This window comes from Portunus trituberculatus, chromosome 42 (assembly GCF_017591435.1).
Source record: "Portunus trituberculatus isolate SZX2019 chromosome 42, ASM1759143v1, whole genome shotgun sequence".
In the NCBI taxonomy this organism is placed as follows: Eukaryota; Metazoa; Arthropoda; class Malacostraca; order Decapoda; family Portunidae; genus Portunus; species Portunus trituberculatus.
The window spans coordinates 19423573-19441287 of record NC_059296.1 but is presented as its reverse complement, the minus strand read 5'-3'; the positions used below and the strand labels follow the sequence as shown (position 1 = coordinate 19441287).

General features: G+C 37.1%; 1 protein-coding gene across 1 annotated transcript in view; it reads left to right on the top strand.

Moving 5' to 3' along the window:
• The window catches only part of LOC123517704, a 90913-nt gene that overhangs the window by 14676 nt on the left and 58522 nt on the right, over window positions 1-17715 (top strand). Inside the window, 5 exon segments of the mRNA XM_045278060.1 lie at window positions 4916-7803; window positions 8728-9830; window positions 9833-11916; window positions 15082-15160; window positions 16089-16234. Of these exon segments, the coding sequence (XP_045133995.1) occupies window positions 4919-7803; window positions 8728-9830; window positions 9833-11916; window positions 15082-15160; window positions 16089-16234 (6297 nt within the window). The 5' untranslated portion in view covers window positions 4916-4918.

The following is a 17715-nucleotide window of genomic DNA, read 5'->3' as shown; positions in this document are numbered from 1 at the left end:
TTTCCGAAGGCTGAGAGGAGCAGTGAAGTTGGTACAAACGGCATTCAGCGAGGGAATGACCGCGTTTGTTATGAAGCGAGCAGAACACATTTGGGTTGAACTGAGAGCGGCCTTTATCATCAAGAACAACGTGACAGGATTGAACAACGTGACCTCTAATTCCACATCTGTGACAGACTACATTTCGTGACGAGCGGGAATGAGACCGGTGGTGGTACTGAGTATGATGCGAGGGGCGTAAGGGTGAGGGAGAGTGAGTGCGTGTTGGCGGTTGAACTGGGTTGGGGGGAGGAGTCTGCGCGACTGAGACTGACTGAGGAGCGGGGGGTGACTTCTCTGAAATTTGTTTACATACATCGTACAAGAAATCCTTCTCTGTGAATTCAATGTCACTCGCGATAGCAAATGTGGGAGAGTCTAGCTGGACGACAAAGAGCAAATATGACATGATTCGCTTGAAATTCGCGGAAGACAATATACCATCACCATTGAACCATTGCGAGGATTTGAGCTGGTCAATGAGTTCTGCGCTGAGGGACAACGCAACATTCTCAGCTTTGTACACATCTGCAGTTGTACAGGTGAGATAGGTGAGCGAGCTTGCTGCTTTGAGGAATGAGTGAGTGGCTCCTAATTTTGAGTGGCTTGAGAAGTGCGAGATGAGGGCTGCGGTAAAGTCTTCGTACTTGTTGAAACTGAGGAATTTATCGGACTTCACAAGCTTGCCAGCAAGACTAGACGGGTCATGACAGATTCTGGACGTGAGAATAGCGAGTTTTTCAGCATATGAATGGGTTCAGAACCGATGCCAGTGAAAGGAGGAATGGATATTGACACTGAGATGAGAGTGACTTGTGGGGTTGGGACGGTGGAAGCAGAAGCGTCTGCCATGGTAGAGAGGTGAGAGCGTTGAGAAAACTTCATAAAACATGAAAACAAAAGGAAGGAAGAAAGTAGACACGTAGAGGAACACAAAATGGAGAGAACACGTAGAAAATGGAATGTGAACCAAAAGCGTGATAACACACACAAAGAAAAAAATTGAAATAGAACACAGGTCACAAAATGGAGGGTTAGATAAAAACTTATAGAAGACACTAAATAAAATATGCAAGAAAAGGACACATATGAAATCAAGACACACAAAAATAAAGTTATAAAGGCTGGAATAGAAAACAACAACAGCAAGGAATGTGTGTACACAGATCAAAATAATAGCAATGAATGAAATCAATCAATGAATAAAGCAATTGATAGGAACTGGATTAAGAAAGGAAAATTATATTCCGTGAACGACAAATGGTAGCAAGAGAATTTATAAGAGACTTAAGGATGCAGAACACATGAATACTCAACTACAGCTTGATAAAGGCGTTGCAGGAGGAGATGGCTGATCAGCAAAGACGGAGGGAGAGGTGACATGTGGAGTGCGGACACAGCGAGATGGATAAGCGACGTGGCCGGAGACAACAGCGGGCTGGTAGCAAGGGACACACGTGGTCGCTGGAGTAAGAAGGGCGCTGAGCCAGGAGGGTGACCAGGGGGGTAGATAGGGGATGAGAGTGCATGGTGTCGTGCACTGCTGCCGACGAAGGTGCTCCTTCAGGTGAGGAACACAGCGGTGGAGCGCGATCCATGAGAACACAGCAGTAGACTGGAGGGCGAGGTATGGAGCAGGAACTCACATGGTATGGTGGTGGATGCCGAAGACGTGTGAAATGGTGGCCACGTGGTTACCACGGATACGGAGCTGAGACACGTGACCACTCCGAGAAGGTGCAGATGACAGCGTGCTGATGAGGGCTCTGACAAAGGTGGTGCTGATGGTGGTCGAGGAGAGGGGAGAACGAGGGCAGGAGTCTTGATTTCCCTGGACGGTCACCACGAAGCACTGATAAGCAAGGTAGAGGGCGCGGCAGAAGGGTGCGTGAGTGTGTGTGTGGGCGAGGACACGTGGGCAGTCACTGAAGTAGCAGGGATACGTGGTGAAGGGAGCACTGGATAAATGGACGTGAGATTCGAGCGCCACTAAAAAGGGTGGAACACAGCTGCACACCAGTGTATCAGATAGAGTTCAATGTATCAGTAAAGGAGTCTGTTCACTTGTGTATCCGTTAGTGTGATGTATCAGAAAGAGTCGATGGCCACCAGTGTTTGATGTAGATTGCTTGAGATGACAGAAGACGGAAACACTCACGAACTGATGATGCGTCTATTGTAGATATATACACACACAATGATACGAGCACCCACGCCTTGCCTTGCCTGAGGAGATGATGTGTGCCCTACACAAAAACTGGACAGAGAATGAGCGTGAGAGAGGGTGAATGTGGGTCAGGTGTCCCGGGTCATGACCTCGTGATTGGCCAGCGCCGTGATGTCAAAAATGGATGGTTTAATTTGATTGGATCTGGCACGGCTCCAGGAAGAGGTGAGGTGACAATGGAATGTGGGTGTGTATGGAACATTCGCGAAGCATGGGAAGCTCAGGAAATGAAATACATGATGAGGATATATACGATACACAAAGAGACACAAGCTTAATGTATAGAAATGAAATACATGATGAAGATATACACGATACACAATATATATATGATACAGAAGTAGTTTCAGTAAACTTATTGTTCTGCCTAATGTAATTTATATTGAAAATATAAGCTTAAAGGAACAAATAAGAAGAAAATATGCAAATAAGATGAACAGAGAGAGAGAGAGAGAGAGAGAGAGAGAGAGAGAGAGAGAGAGAAAATTTTATCCATTGAGGTGATGACCTGATAAGCTTCTTCCTTAGGTCAAGAGGTGGAAGACTCAAAGTCGTAAAAGGTGTGAAATATTTTGTTAATCCTCTCGCTTCCATCACTACCACTGCTACCACCACCACCACCACCACCACCACTTTGAAGTCATTGACATTTGTAAACTCTACTATACAATATCATTATATGAAAATCATATTGCTTTCAATAGTAAAACTTCAATGCTGAAAATGAAATATTAAATCTCTCTCTCTCTCTCTCTCTCTCTCTCTCTCTCTCTATATATATATATATATATATATATATATATATATATATATATATATATATATATATATATATATATATATATGAAGGATGAGGGTAGAGGAGGATGAGGATGAGGATGGTGGTTATTGTGGAGTAAGAGGAGGAGGAGGAAGATCAGAGAGATTGCTATGCTATATTTGCTATGTGAACTTAGAAAATGAAATGAAAATAAAGATCACACACACACACACACACACACACACACACACACACACACACACACACACACACACACACACACACACACACACACACACACACACACACACACACATTCTAAGGTCACGGGGAGGGACAGGGCATGGACCAGGAGGGGAGGGTCAAGTGGGTGGAGCTTTAAGGCTTAGTTTTTGAGGGAGTTTAACCAATCCAAGGGAACATGTAGCCTTCACTTGGTGTGGATCTGCCAGGTATTGCTACTGGAAAATATATGGGCTAAGATGGCAAGGAGTTTACTGGTCGCATCTGTACTTAATTTCCATATTTGGTTACATCATTGCAGTGTCTTTTTTCCTCATTAAAGGTTCTTATGACTATTGGTATTCTTGTTATGTATGACAAAGATCTGCACACTTTCTGCTGTGAGAGACTTTAGGGAGCCACAAAGGTAATGATTAAGTAATGGTAAGTAAAATTTTTTAAAACTGGTGTGAAGAAAGATGATTTATGAAACACAAGAAATTAAGTTTTAAGACAGGAAGTGTAAAATTAGTCTTATATTAATCTTCAGAGTCAGGAAATCATTATATTCCTGGTCACTGTCTTCCAAACATTGCTTCTTTCTCTTATAGTAGAACAGATATTGTAGGAAAAATTTGGAGATTTTAAGAAAATTTTATGAAGTGTTGAAGTGCATTTGTGATGCATCCAACTATGTGGTTACATTTTTCTGTTTTGTGCTGTTTTCATCCTGATTAGTGATGTTTTACATGATATAATTATAGCAGTTAGAAAATAAATACTACTGATATGCAGTATTGTTATATAATGTGGATAATGCTCACTGAAGACCTTAAGAAACAGGTTTGTAAAAAAACTATTTAATGGGCTTTACAAAATAATCAAGCATTTAAACCATTGCTATTAATCCAAATTTTTTACTTTGGACTTACAATATAGAGCCTGATTTTGTGAGACATTTAGAAAAAAGAAAAAAGAAAAAAGCATGCCTAATAAGCCACTGAATATGATATTTGGCTCTTTAGAGCCTGCCACCAGTTTTAGAACCAATAGAAACCCTTGACAAAGACTGCCCCTCTGTCACTAATTGTGACACCAGTTTCAATAAACTAAGATTTCTATTTTATTAAAGAAATATATAATTCTTCACAGCTAATTTGGGAATAGTGAAGGATCATGAAAGTGACTGAATGTTCAGTAACCATTCTACATAGCTTTAATGACTTATAACACAGTAAAGAATGTTTTATTGCATTTATGTAGAATTCCTGTGAATTTTTAGGTTTCCTCATTGTTCTTTATTCTTAAAGGTCAGGCATTCTTGCTTCTTTTTCATGATAAAGTCCCATTTACATTTGGTGGGAAGAACAGTGACATTGAGATTTTAAGTACCTGATGGATTGGTTATATGAACATCTGTTTTAAGCAAATCATGGGTAAGGTGTAATTTTATTGACTTCTGTGTGTGATAATTACCTGAAATAATGGTTTTATCTTTAGCTTATTGTAGAAATATTTATTAACTAATCTATTAGATCTTACTCAATATTGAAAAATTGGCTTCATATTAGGTCTGTTTTAATATCAGTATCATAAAACATTGTACTATAAATAATTCTGTAGTTTATAGATATGCTTTAGAAATTATTATTATTTCCCACTTTCAGATTATGGATCTAAAAGGATGCACCACAGTTGATGAAGTTGGAGAAGATTCACAAGTAAGAAATGTAGAAAGTTTCAAGCCAGCAACAGCAGCTGAGGAAATAGAGTACTTAAATAAGATTCTTGCAAAGATAGAAAAGTGTGACATGAAAGAAAATAGTAAAGAAGGTATATGCAGACTTGGGAATCCTACTAATGAAATTGATACTCACAGAAATGACACTTGTAATAATAATGCAGTTGAACCTCTAACAGAAAACTGCAGTGTGCTTACAAATGTTGAACACAAAGGTGCTGAATGTGAGCAAAATTCTGTATCGAAAGAAAGTAGAGATAAATTGGAGCTACTCTCTGAAAATTGTGACACAATAGAAATTATTCCTGAAGTAAACTTTGATTTTAAAGCATCAGATATTGAAGGGTATGGCCTCCCCTGTGCTGATGATATCTTGACTCAAGCTGAAAGTCAGCACTCAATCATTCAGGAAAATGTAAGTGGCCATGTACAAAATGAACTTAGCACTGAACCCAGTCTTATAATGGCTAACCCTTCCGTTACAAATTTGGAAGAGAATTCCAAGCAGAAGTCTAGTTGCACTCAAAGTAGTAATAGCTCAAATGCTGAACTTGAAGAGAAACTAGAAACCTACTGTATTGAATCTATCAGTTTAGAAGCAGTGAATGAGAATGGGAGCTCAGAGCTAAGCTCCAGTACAATGGAGGCCACCATAATGCCTGTTAATTGTTCAAGTGAAAGTTCATCTGTGCTTGAGTCTGGACATTATTCAGCAAAGGATACTTTTGATTTTGTTTCAGGTGAGGATATTTCAGGATCATCAAATTTAAATTCAGTGGAACTAGGGGATGTTTCAACCTTAAGCAATGTTGTTCTTGGAGACATTGGAAGTCTCTTGAAGAGTTCAACAGATCATCTAAATGTTATTGAAGGTACTGAAGAAAACATTACTACAGAATGCGAGACACAAATTGATCTTTCAATAGTGAAATCAGAACCTATTTGTTCTGATCCTGGTGAAGAGTTTAACCTCAATGATTTTTGCAGTGATCCTGCTGAAGAATTTGTGTTGAATGAACACAGTGTTAAGGAAGAGCTAATTGACTCTCCACCAGCTCCAGCTATAAGCCAGGAAGAGGTGCTTTTACCAGTTAAAATCTTTAAAAGTGAAGGTAACTGTGATGAACAGATCATAACACCTAATATTAGGTATCTTGTTGAAGATCATAAACAGTATAGCCGGGAAGAAGTTGCTGCAGCTCTGATAATTTCACAGTCTTCACTTTCTCCTACAATTGACATGGAGATGTTTCAGAATCTTGGGAAAACAAAGCTGACTGTTAAACTGAGTCGTTTAGAGAATATGGTTCAATGTCCAAAGAAGCTTGTCTTGGAGGATTTCAATGTTGTTCAGTTATTTAGAAGTAATTATGGTACATCAATCCAAGAGTGGAAAAACTTCTTCAGCTTTAAGACAAACTATTCAGTAAAACACACAGGAAAAAGAAACAAAAAACATGCAAATAATGTTTCATCTGACAAAAGAAGAGGCAAGAGGGGAAGAAAAAAGAAATACACAATAGAGACAGCTCATGCTAATTCAACAACCAATTCATTCAGTTTCAAATCAGTTGAAGTTAAAGATGAATTAAGTGGGGAAACTGTTAAAGGTGACTATACCACAAACTGCACTGAAGAATCCAGCAATGCTTGCCCAAAAAATGAGGAACCAGTGCAGCTGAAGGAAGAGGCAAGGGAGGAAAGTTCAGGTGACTTTGAAAGTTATTCAAAATTTAAGGGAGAACCCAAGGCATCATTGAAAGGCAATGTAAGTAAGAAGAGAAAAAGAACTCCTGATCGTGGAAATTTAGAGAAGGCTGATGTGAGATCAAATGAATCAAGCATAAAATATGAAAATGACATGCTACAGTATGCAGATATATCAACTCCATACACTTTGAAAGACAACCTGCGTGAGGAAAGTAGTGAAAAAAGATTAGAAGACCACCATCAGGTAAATGATGCTTGCAAAGCCTGCTTTGTACATTTGTATGATATAGCTAATGATCCCTATTATGGTAAAATTGTCAGAAATTGTTTAAAGCAGAGCAGTGAAAGTAGCAGATTACTTGAACATTTAACTGTAGAACCAATGAAAGAAAGCCTTAAAGAAGGAGAAATGTCTCCATCTATAACTAGAGAAGAGAATGTTAGTGAAAAGATAGACAACAGTTTTGCAGGTTTTTCACCAGTAAAGTTGAAAGAACAAGTGTCATCTTTGCTGGAAAATGTTAAAGATTTGGTAGCTAACACAGGAAAAGTCGATTTTGCTATCAAAGAAATAGAACAAAAGACTTTATTTAAGGAAACAGGTGAAAATACTCATGAAAGGGGTGAGCTTGATGCATTAAAAGGAAAAAATGAAAATTCTGGTGAAACTGCTGAATCTAGTAAAACTAGCACGACAATGAAAGAGTCATTTGAAATTGATTACTGTAAGAAAGAAATTGATAATGAAGAAGGACTAGGATTGAAAAGAGGACTTGAGACAAGTCAGAGAAAAGTTGATGTAGAATTAAAGCTTGAAAAGGAAGATGAATATTTAAAAGAAAAAGATGAAAGAAGAGCAAGGAAAAAGCAGAAATTAGAAGTAAATGATAAAATAGCTGAAATGGAAGAAAACTCCAAAGAAAGAAAGAAATCTTTAACAGAAAATGACTTACATAGAGTTGGATCAGAAACAGAGGGAAACAGCCTGAAATATAATAAGAAAAAGGATCAATTTGCTGATTATAAGAAGATTAAAGAAGATTTTTTAACAAATAAAGACAGGAATCCCATTGCATCACCATTATCATCTCTTGCTTCATTCAAGTAAGTAAAATTTACTCTACTTATTGAAAAAAGTTCTGAAATATATTCATGTATCTTTGTCCATATACACACACAGGATTACTGAGTTATAATGACAATTTACAGAATTACTGTGTGAGGTCCTGACATAAATGAACACAAATCCTCTAAAAATAAAGTATAATTGCTTATGTGATATACAGTTAGATTCAGTTCTGTGGCTGAGTGATTGAACGCTTAAGATCAACTCAGTACCCCATCCACATGGTTTTTCTATATTTGAAATAACAAAAGAAGTCTTTAAGAATGAATATAATGTACAACTAGGCACCCCTGAGGCTAGAATATCATGTGGGCATATCTGAATGATATTGAATCCTATAATTGTGTAGAAGTTCAGTAACTGATTTTTCAGTAGTGGAACTAATGAAATTTTGGTAGGTGGACAGTCATGATTTTAAGAGCTCCCTACTTAATATACTCTGTTGCATGTTGGCCCTTCTTGGAGTTACAGATAATTATTGTGTGCTTGGTGCCAGGGTGGACTTGTTACTACTATCTTATCAGATATCACATGAAACTCTAAGTTTCAGGATTGATTCCAAGCTTATGCATCTGTTTGAATCCCTTAGATGAGATTGTTAGGTATTCAGGCACTTACCATCTTTCCTATTTACTGAGATAGGAATTAGAGTTGATGTGGGTGGGCTAATTGGTTGATTTGAAATGTTTGGTAGTTCAACCACAGTACTGGATTTTGTTGTATAACTATTCATGTCAGCAATTTTGGATTTTGCTGTGTAATTATTCATTTCTTTTTATCTTGGGGGTGGTGGGAGGAAAAAAGTTCTATGACAATTGACCTCACTTTGTGATTTTCTTGCTATAATTCTTAATCACCCTTTATATATCAGTTTGCACTAATCTATGTTTACCTATTTTCAGGATTCCCAAAAAGAAGGTTACTCATGTTCAAGAAGTAAAGACCCAAGAACATAATTCTGTATTACATAGAAGAGGAGAAACACCTGCAACACAAAAATCAGTTGGATACTTTTCAAATAAGAGAATAAGTCATGGCAAAAAGAGAGACAACAAAGAGAGGGAAACCTATAATGTAAGAAATATTAGAAAAGAGACAAAACCAGTCATTCATGCCTATCCACACCCACCTGTTGTTGAAGGTTGGGCCAAAATGACACGTGTACCTCCTGTTCACAGTGGGGGCTGTTATCCCCAAGCTGGCTTTTCTAACACAGATATTAGATGCAAATATCCAACTCCTGTTGCTCATCCAGAATATGGAAATCCTAAAACCCAATTAGAAATGGCAAACCAGGTCAGAATGTACCCAAGCCCACATACGGGGGGATATGTAAAACCACCTGTGGTTGCCAAAGTTGAACATAATTTCCCAAGTTCTAATCATGGGCTAATGAATACAGATAAAGCAGTAAAACAAACAAAAGTTCTAATAGATATTCCACCTCCACCTCCACTTGAGAAATTGGAGATTGATTCACCAAAGCTTGGAGAAAATGTTAACATTCAGTCATTGCCGTATGAGTCAAGTCCAGTCATGTCATATGGTTATTCTAGTGATGGGGAAAGTGATGTGTCAGAAATTAGCAAGACAAAAGTGGCTTGTTCACAGCCCTTGCAGACCAATGTGATTGACAAATCTAATAATGAAAAGACTGAAAGATGTAAATCAAGTTTAAGCTGTGCTCTGTCTTCTGTCACAAATGAGACTAACACATCTGATATTGATGTGGCTGAAATTTGCAAAGTAAGTTTAGGGAATGCACACCCTTCTGACACTAGTATGGAAGATTCTTCTAACGTGATCACTGCAACATGTGCATCTGATACTTCCAGTGTTATATTAAAAGGAAAGGAGATTGAGCCACACCTTAAAGTGACTTCAGCACATGAGTCTTCAAAAGACAAAGTAGGGAGAACTGGAGGAGCCTCTAAAGATCATTATCAGCATTTGGATAAAAAGCAAAAGATTAGGTTGTATGAGAAACGCAAAAAATATTACTTTGAGTCAAAAAGCGGTATCATGCAGAAAAGGGAGATAAGAAAAAGGTTTGGTATAAGGAATATGAAAAAAGGAAGAAAGAGTACTATCATTTGAAAATTTATCTCTATAAGGAGAAGAAAAGAGAATATAATGAAAATAAGATTCTTGGAAAAAGCTGTGAGACTCACAACAATGATGCAGATCCACAGTTATATGATGAAACAGAAGCATCTGAACAGAAGGAAACAAACAATGATGCGGCAATGGAAGAAGAAGAAATTCCATATTCTCCCACTGCTTCACCAATTGACTTCAATGAAGATGATTACAGCACTGATGTGCAGAGTTCATTACTTGATGCACCAAGAAAACAGACTGTGAAAGAAAAATCAAATGATGATTGTGATGAAAACTTTTACAGAATTAATGTGAAAGCATCATTGCTTGATGATGCTCCTAGAAAACAAACTTTGGATGAAGAAGATCAAGATGGAAATGTTCTCTTGAATTACCCAACTGAAAAATTGAAGGAAATGATAATGCAAGTAATGACTACTTTACATCAGCAGTCAGGTGATGATTCAGGGAATCAATCTCTGGACTCTGAAGTCAAGTCAAAGAAAGAATGTGAATCAAAAGCTGATGGTGATAAATCTCAGTCATTAGATTTTACATCTGCATCTTTATTACAGCAGCAGACATCTAGTACTGTGACTCAAGTTTCTGTTACTTCAGCATTGGAAAAGATACCACGCCCAGTTCCTCCCCCATCTGCTCCTCTTTCTCTACCACAACTTCTAGTTTCAAAATGTGTGCATAAAGATACTTTGTCAACAAGCTCTGCTTCCCTGATGACTGATTCATCTCTACAGCCTATATCATCCTCTGCTGTAGTTCTCTCTTCCATCTCTTCATCCACTTCAAATAAGCAGTTGATTCATGACCAGTCTCCAAGTCTATATAGCGTTTCAAGTACAAAAACCCGGAATGCTGCTCTTCCAATGTTTGAGAAGTCTGACCTTGAAATAGAAAAGGAGGATTCTGGGCCTACTTCAACACCACAAAGTGGTACTTCTCTGACATCACTTTCTCCCTTGCCTTCACTTAAACATGGAAAAGAATTTGCTACAAAGCTTACAAAAGATTCAGAAAAAGGATCAGGAACTCCAATTCCTCCTGATGACGTGTTTCCACCTTTTCCTCCTCTACCCCCACCTCCTGCACCGGAAGAAGAAATCACTAAAAAGGCATCAGAATCTGTAGATGAAAATGAAGTTGTATTAGGGGAACAGAATGCCTTAGATGATATGACAGAAGTACCCATGGACATTGATTCTGGTGATGAAACAGGTGATTGTCATGACAGTGATGGAGATGATATTAGAGTGTCTGGTTCTCATGACAATATTAGAGATAATAATGTAATATCAGATCATCATGACTTTGATAAAGGTAGTACTGAAATTGCCAATTGTGGTGACAGTGACAAGGAATATCTGTCCAAATTTGGCATAAGTGAAAAGAAGTCACCATCATTGGAAAAAGAAGTGGATAAAGATGACAGTACTGATAATTCTCACTTGACAAAATTATTGAAGAAACTAATGAGGGTGAGCCATGTAAATAAGTCACAGGACATAGCTGAGAAAGAATGTGGATCCGGAGCAGAAATTAATGGAGTTACTACTAACCTTACTGTGGATAAAGCCAGCAATTCCTTGAATTCAACAGTATTTGGCCAACAAGAAGTGGAGGGTCAAAATCCAATGAGGGAACAAAATACACAAATAGTCCATGGTCCAGATATTGGAAAAGCAGTTACTCCTACAGAAAATAAGGAAATAATAAAAATGGGCTCAAGTGGAAGGCAATTAGAAGTGACTTCAGTGGTTTCAAGCAAGCAAGATGAAAAAGAAAAATCTGACACAACACAAAGTGCAAATTTCAGGAATGAAATAGAGATTATCGGAATGAAGGAACCTCGAAAGAATTTAATTTGTGTAGATGAAATTCTTATGTCTGTTGAAGCTGCCGATCAACCTCCTGACCTCCAAATAATCTACACTGATCTAAGAAGTGATCCAAGTGAAATGAGAAACACAGTTAGGGTAAGTATATAATGTTAAGGAGTTCAGAGTTTTTAAAAGATGTACATTAATTATAATTAATTCATACAAAGTCAATTTAATGTTGTTCACCTGATATCATCTATATTCCAATACCTTTCATTATTTTAGAATTTTAATAAAATCAATGCATCTTTTGAAAACTACATATTTACATTTGTTCATATATATTTATATTTATCTATCTATCCATTCATCTTTCTATCTATCTATCTATCTATGTATCTGTCCATGTAGTTTTTTTTATTATTTTGTATCATTATCAAGGTAAAAGAAGGCAGACCAAGGACAAAACTATTTCAGAAGAAAGGTTAGCTAACTGTGTCTTCTCAAAAAGAAAGAAAAAAGGAAAAAGAATCCTAATTCAGGAATGAAGGAATCTTGAAATTCCTCTCTTAAACATAGTCAACTTTTAGGAAGGAGAAAATGCAGATTCATGTGTAAAGTTACTGACTTCACTAGTAAGGATAAAGAAAATAAAGATATTACTTTTTGTATTAGCAAGGTGGAGAGAATAAGAAATACCTTTAAGGTGGACAGGAGGAAAGTTACTGTGCTGTTAACAATTGATCAGAAATTGAATTTGCCTGTGCCTCATTCAGCATTGAGTAGCTTAAAGTAGCTTTTTTGTCCGTTGTGTTAGGATATTTGTGGCACTTTGAATGATGATAGGGATAAACATATGTATGATTGTTGCTTCTGCTGCTGTTCATAATAGCAGGTATCAGGTAACATATTTTAGTGACTGCCAAGCTTATGTAATGAACTTTCTTGCACAGATGCAATGATGCTTGGTGATTTCTGACTGTACAAAACTGAAAAACCACTAGTTCTAAGATAAACTATAGTAAAAAATACAAATATGAACTTTTCACAAGTTGACTTTTTGTCTACATTGACACATTAATGGTACTTATTGATAAACGTCCTGCATATGAAATCCATGAGATGTAAAGAAAGATAACAAATGCACCACTGAACGAAGTATGCTTAATAAAAAAAAAATAAATGTTGAATGTAAATTGGCTTACTATGAGCCTTAACTACTGCCATTCTCCACACCTTACCTTGTAACCTCCCTTAGCAATTTACTGTTCTTACATTGCACTGATTCATAGTCATTAAACTGAACATGTCCTTTTTGAGCATTGCCATGTGGACAGGTTGACAGTCACACCAGCAGCCACTTGGTACATAGAGATTGAGAAACATTAATTATCATTCCACATCCATCAAGTCACAAAAGAAAAATTGCACATTCTATGCCTTTATTCACTAATTATGAAACTACAGATTGTTTCTATCTTATGGCTTGACTTGAAATCACTATTTGAAGGGAAAAAAAAAATACCCGGTTGAGATATTTGTTTCATGCTAATTATTAGTGCATCATATCATAGATTAAGAGATACAGTTAATTTTTAAGTGGAATTGAATAATGGCTTCATTAGCCATCTTCTCAACCTGTAATTTTGTGTGATACTCCCTTGATATTCTTATTAAAAGCTATTGTGTTAAGAAGTCTTTCATAGACAATTTGCAGGTGTATATACACAGTGAGCACAATACATATTTGACATTATTGAATGAAATAGAAGGTATATTTTGTATTCAGTTAAATGACCTTGCAAAAGTCCCAGAGTTACTTAATGTAGTAACAAGGCTGTCAAGATCAACTTCACTTGTTCATAGTAATCATAATGGTTTGATTGATAATTGATAATCTTGCTTGCACTTTGAGTGTCCTAACAAGTGTTAAATTTAAATCTCCATCTACTCCAATTTTTATTTATTTATTATTTTTTTTTTTCAACAAAAGACAATACTTCACTGAAGCAGCGATAGCAAATGAAGTGTTTGAAGTTTTTGATAAAGAATGTATATGTAGATCTACTAACGGCCAATCCATGATCGTCTAAAGAGGATTTTGATATCAGAATAAAATCACGAGGAGAGCCTAAAAAAATACAAGAATATTATCCAAAAAGGAGGAAGTCTACAGTTCATCATGACAATAGTTTTATGAACTTGCAAAATAAAATGTTGCAAATGGATAAAGAGAGTCCTAAGTTTTATAGATAGCAAAGAAAGTTGTAGAAATGATTTGCTGTGACTTGATTGATGGGGAGGGATACCTCACACTCTTGATCTTCAATTACCGAGCAGTTGCCGGTCTGCCATCATGTGCGTCACTGTCATCGTACGTAACGTAATCATGCCCTTGACTTTTTTCCTTTATCTATAGTGTCTCAAGTGTTAGATTTCTTTATGTTTATATTGTGTCCTGCCGAGACAATAGGAAGAAGCTTCAGTTAGAATGAGGCATAGTGAAGCTACTGCTCTTGCAATTAAGTAAAAATTACTCAGTCAAACCTGCATAGGTATTATTGCTGTATCTCTCTCTCTCTCTCTCTCTCTCTCTCTCTCTCTCTCCAAGGAGCAGATTCATTATAGAAATATGTCTAATGTCCTTATTTGCTTGACACACCAATTTGTATATATACTTTGAAAATTCTGGTTATCCTTAATTTACATCATAATCATTATATTTATCTATTAAAGCCAGAGGAACTTAAAGGCATGCAATTCATAAAATATATAGAATTAAGTGATAGATGCTTTGAGCTTTCATTATATTGCTCCAATTGAGCCTTGGTGAGCCATTCTGTATCGTTCTTTGTATCTTTTCAGGTCAGTTCATGAGGAAATGTAAAAGTAAAAAGAGGATTCTAGAAGCAGAAAGTCTCACCCAAGGGTCAAAATATCATGGAAACACCTTCTCCAGTCAACCATCAAGGGCCTTCAGTGTGCTACGAGAGCACACATGAATGCAAAATGACTTACAAATACCATGCAGCCTCCAAATCAGAGGCTCTTGCCAAAGACATTATTTTTGTCTTGAAAATCTTGACAATGCATTTGGGTGCTTGTCAAATGTATCAGCAATGTTGCTTGGCTGTTTTCTTGGGTTCCTTAGTGTTGTTAAAGCTGTAACTCCTATGTTTTATGATTGCATCCTTTTTTGTTCCAATTTATTTATTCTTGTACATGTTTTTTTTTTTTTTTTTTTTTTTTTTTAAATCATACTGTTAAGGGATTTATTGTTTACTTTTCACTGAGATTAAACAAATATTATGATCTTTCTAGGATGAAGTACCAAAGTACTACCAGAAGACCGCTCTGGCTCAGATGTTGGTGGACAAATGCAAAGACATTCCACTTGTGGGTGAGTAGGATTGTTTGCCAATTTGTTAAATATAGCTTGATTGCCTTTATAGTTAAGGATTCATATTTCATGAGAAAGAGTAGTAGGTGTGTAATATCATTTGAAAATTTGTTCGAATATATCAATATTAATGTGCAAACTAAGGAAAAATTCTAATTTAAAAATTGCAGATTTCAAAATCAAAATGCATGGTCTTTTACAAGGATTTCCTAAAGCTCAATGTTAATTAAATATTTGTTTGAACAATTTTAACCTATTTTATCCATGACTTTTATCTTGTTTACCATCATCAGTATTTCAAATGGCTTAATATATTTCTAATATGATGCTTCTTTATGATCTATTCATCATCAACTTGCTATTTGGCAGCAGACTTAAGTTAGTTGAATTTATTTATTTATTTATTTGTTTGTTTATTTCCTGTGATAGGATTGTCAGCTTAGAAACTTGTGTTGGATAGAATATTTGCTGCTGTAATCCTTGCACTTTGTAAAATGCTTTTGTTTTTAAAATCTTTTCCCTTTTTAAGTTTTTGGAACTTAAAATGGTAAGCTTTGCCTCCTTCCTTTTTTTTCATAGTTACCCTTCTCAGTATATCAAAAAGAAGAAAGATAAGTTGAATGGAAGTAAAAGCTTCAGTAATTTTTTTCATTTTTTACAATCATCAGTTTGTTCTTTATGTCTATACAGAGAATACCTTCTTATGCATAGTAAATAGTGTGCTTTCTGATCCATCACAATTTGACCATTGTAACAAGTGGAAAAGTCTGGGAAAGACTTGTTGATGTGATAACATAATTGACACCACACATTTCTTCTTTACATTAAGTCATACCACACTAATGCTGCAGGGACTAAAGATTATTAATCAGATGTCCAAGGTAAAATATAGCTGGAATGGGAATATGTTAGTATTATTTTGTTACAGGTTTGCAGTATGTTTTGGAGGTACGGAAGGACCTGGACATGACCCTTGATGGTTGTTATTACATCTGTGCTGTCTGTAGCAAGAAAATGACAGCCCATACTCTGGTTGCTCACATAAAGAGTGTTCCACATAGGCTGAAATTTTCTGTAAGTCTCTTGTGTTAAGTTTTATATTGTAAACTTGACTAAGTAGATTCAATTTTATACTTATACTTGATGGTATTATCTCCTTGTTGAAAGTCTATACTATGCTCTTTAAGTATAATGGGAAATGACAAGTTTTCTGTGAGTGTGCATATTCATTCAGTAATTTTGTCAGAATTAATGTCTGATAATTTTTCAGTTTCATGAATTTAAAAGTTGGATTTTTTTTCTTTTTTTTTATTTATACCATGTGGGCTTTTCATGGGAGTTTATGGGCTAAAGGCGATACTTTTTGGGGTACCTCCTATCTCAAAGCTCACCCGCTAGGAAACCATTGCCCTGAGTGAGGAAGCTTAACCTACACTCGGACCGTGGACAGGATTTGAACCCTTGCGCTTGGAGACCCCTCGGACCCCAAAGCACGCATGGTTCCACTGTACCACGGCACCCCCCCTTCCTGCACCCCCTCTCTCTTTCTCTCTCTCTCTCTCTCTCTCTCTCTCTCTCTCTCTCTCTCTCTCTCTCTCTCTCTCTCTCTCTCTCTCTCTCTCTCTCTCTCTCTCTCTCTCTCTCTCTCATATTCTTAAGGCACGTCCACACTTGTTACATTTCCACGTATAGTATCATAGTTGCATAGCAATGCAGATGGGATAGCATTGCACTGTTGCATGTCAAAATATGATACATATGTAATGCACTCCCGCCCGGTGGAATACTCCAGGAGAGGTACTTACGGGGATGTAGGCAGTGCTGCAGACTGAGTGATTCCCCGTGTCCTCTCTTCCCGGTTCCCTTTGTGGTCTCATTTATACAATTGAGCAGCTGCAGCCTGCCCTCTAAAGACAACTTCTACTACTTCCTACACTACACTACAACACCTTACACTTTTACACTCTCTTCAAATCAAAATTTAATAATGGCTTCACCACGCCCTGCCTCGGAGTCCCCCTCTGGGGAGGGGACCATAAATGTCCCCAGGTCGGACTGCCCTCTGCTGTCGACCTTGGGTGTCTTGACACTTCATCTAATACTTTCACTATCAATTTCTGCAACATTCGTGGCCTTCGTTCTAATTTTCAATCTGTGGAACACCACCTCTCCTCTACTAAACCTCATCTTCTCTTCCTAACCGAAACACAGTTGTCTGTGACTACTGACAGCAGCCCCTTTTCTGTTCCCTCCTACTTGCTCTATCCTCATTTTCAATCCAAAGCTGGATGTTGCGCATACGTGCGTAACGACACCACTTGCTCTCGTGCCCACAATCTTGAATCTTCAGAATTTTCTACCATCTGGCTAAGACTTCAATGTCACTCTCTAACTAAATTCATCTGTGCTGTATACCTCTCACCTAATTCCTCTGACTATGTAAAATTCTTTGACTATTTGACTTCCAAGGTGGAGCACATCTTATCTCACTTTCCTTTTGCTGAGATCTCCATTTTAGGGATTTCAATGTTCACCACCAGCTTTGGCTTTCATCT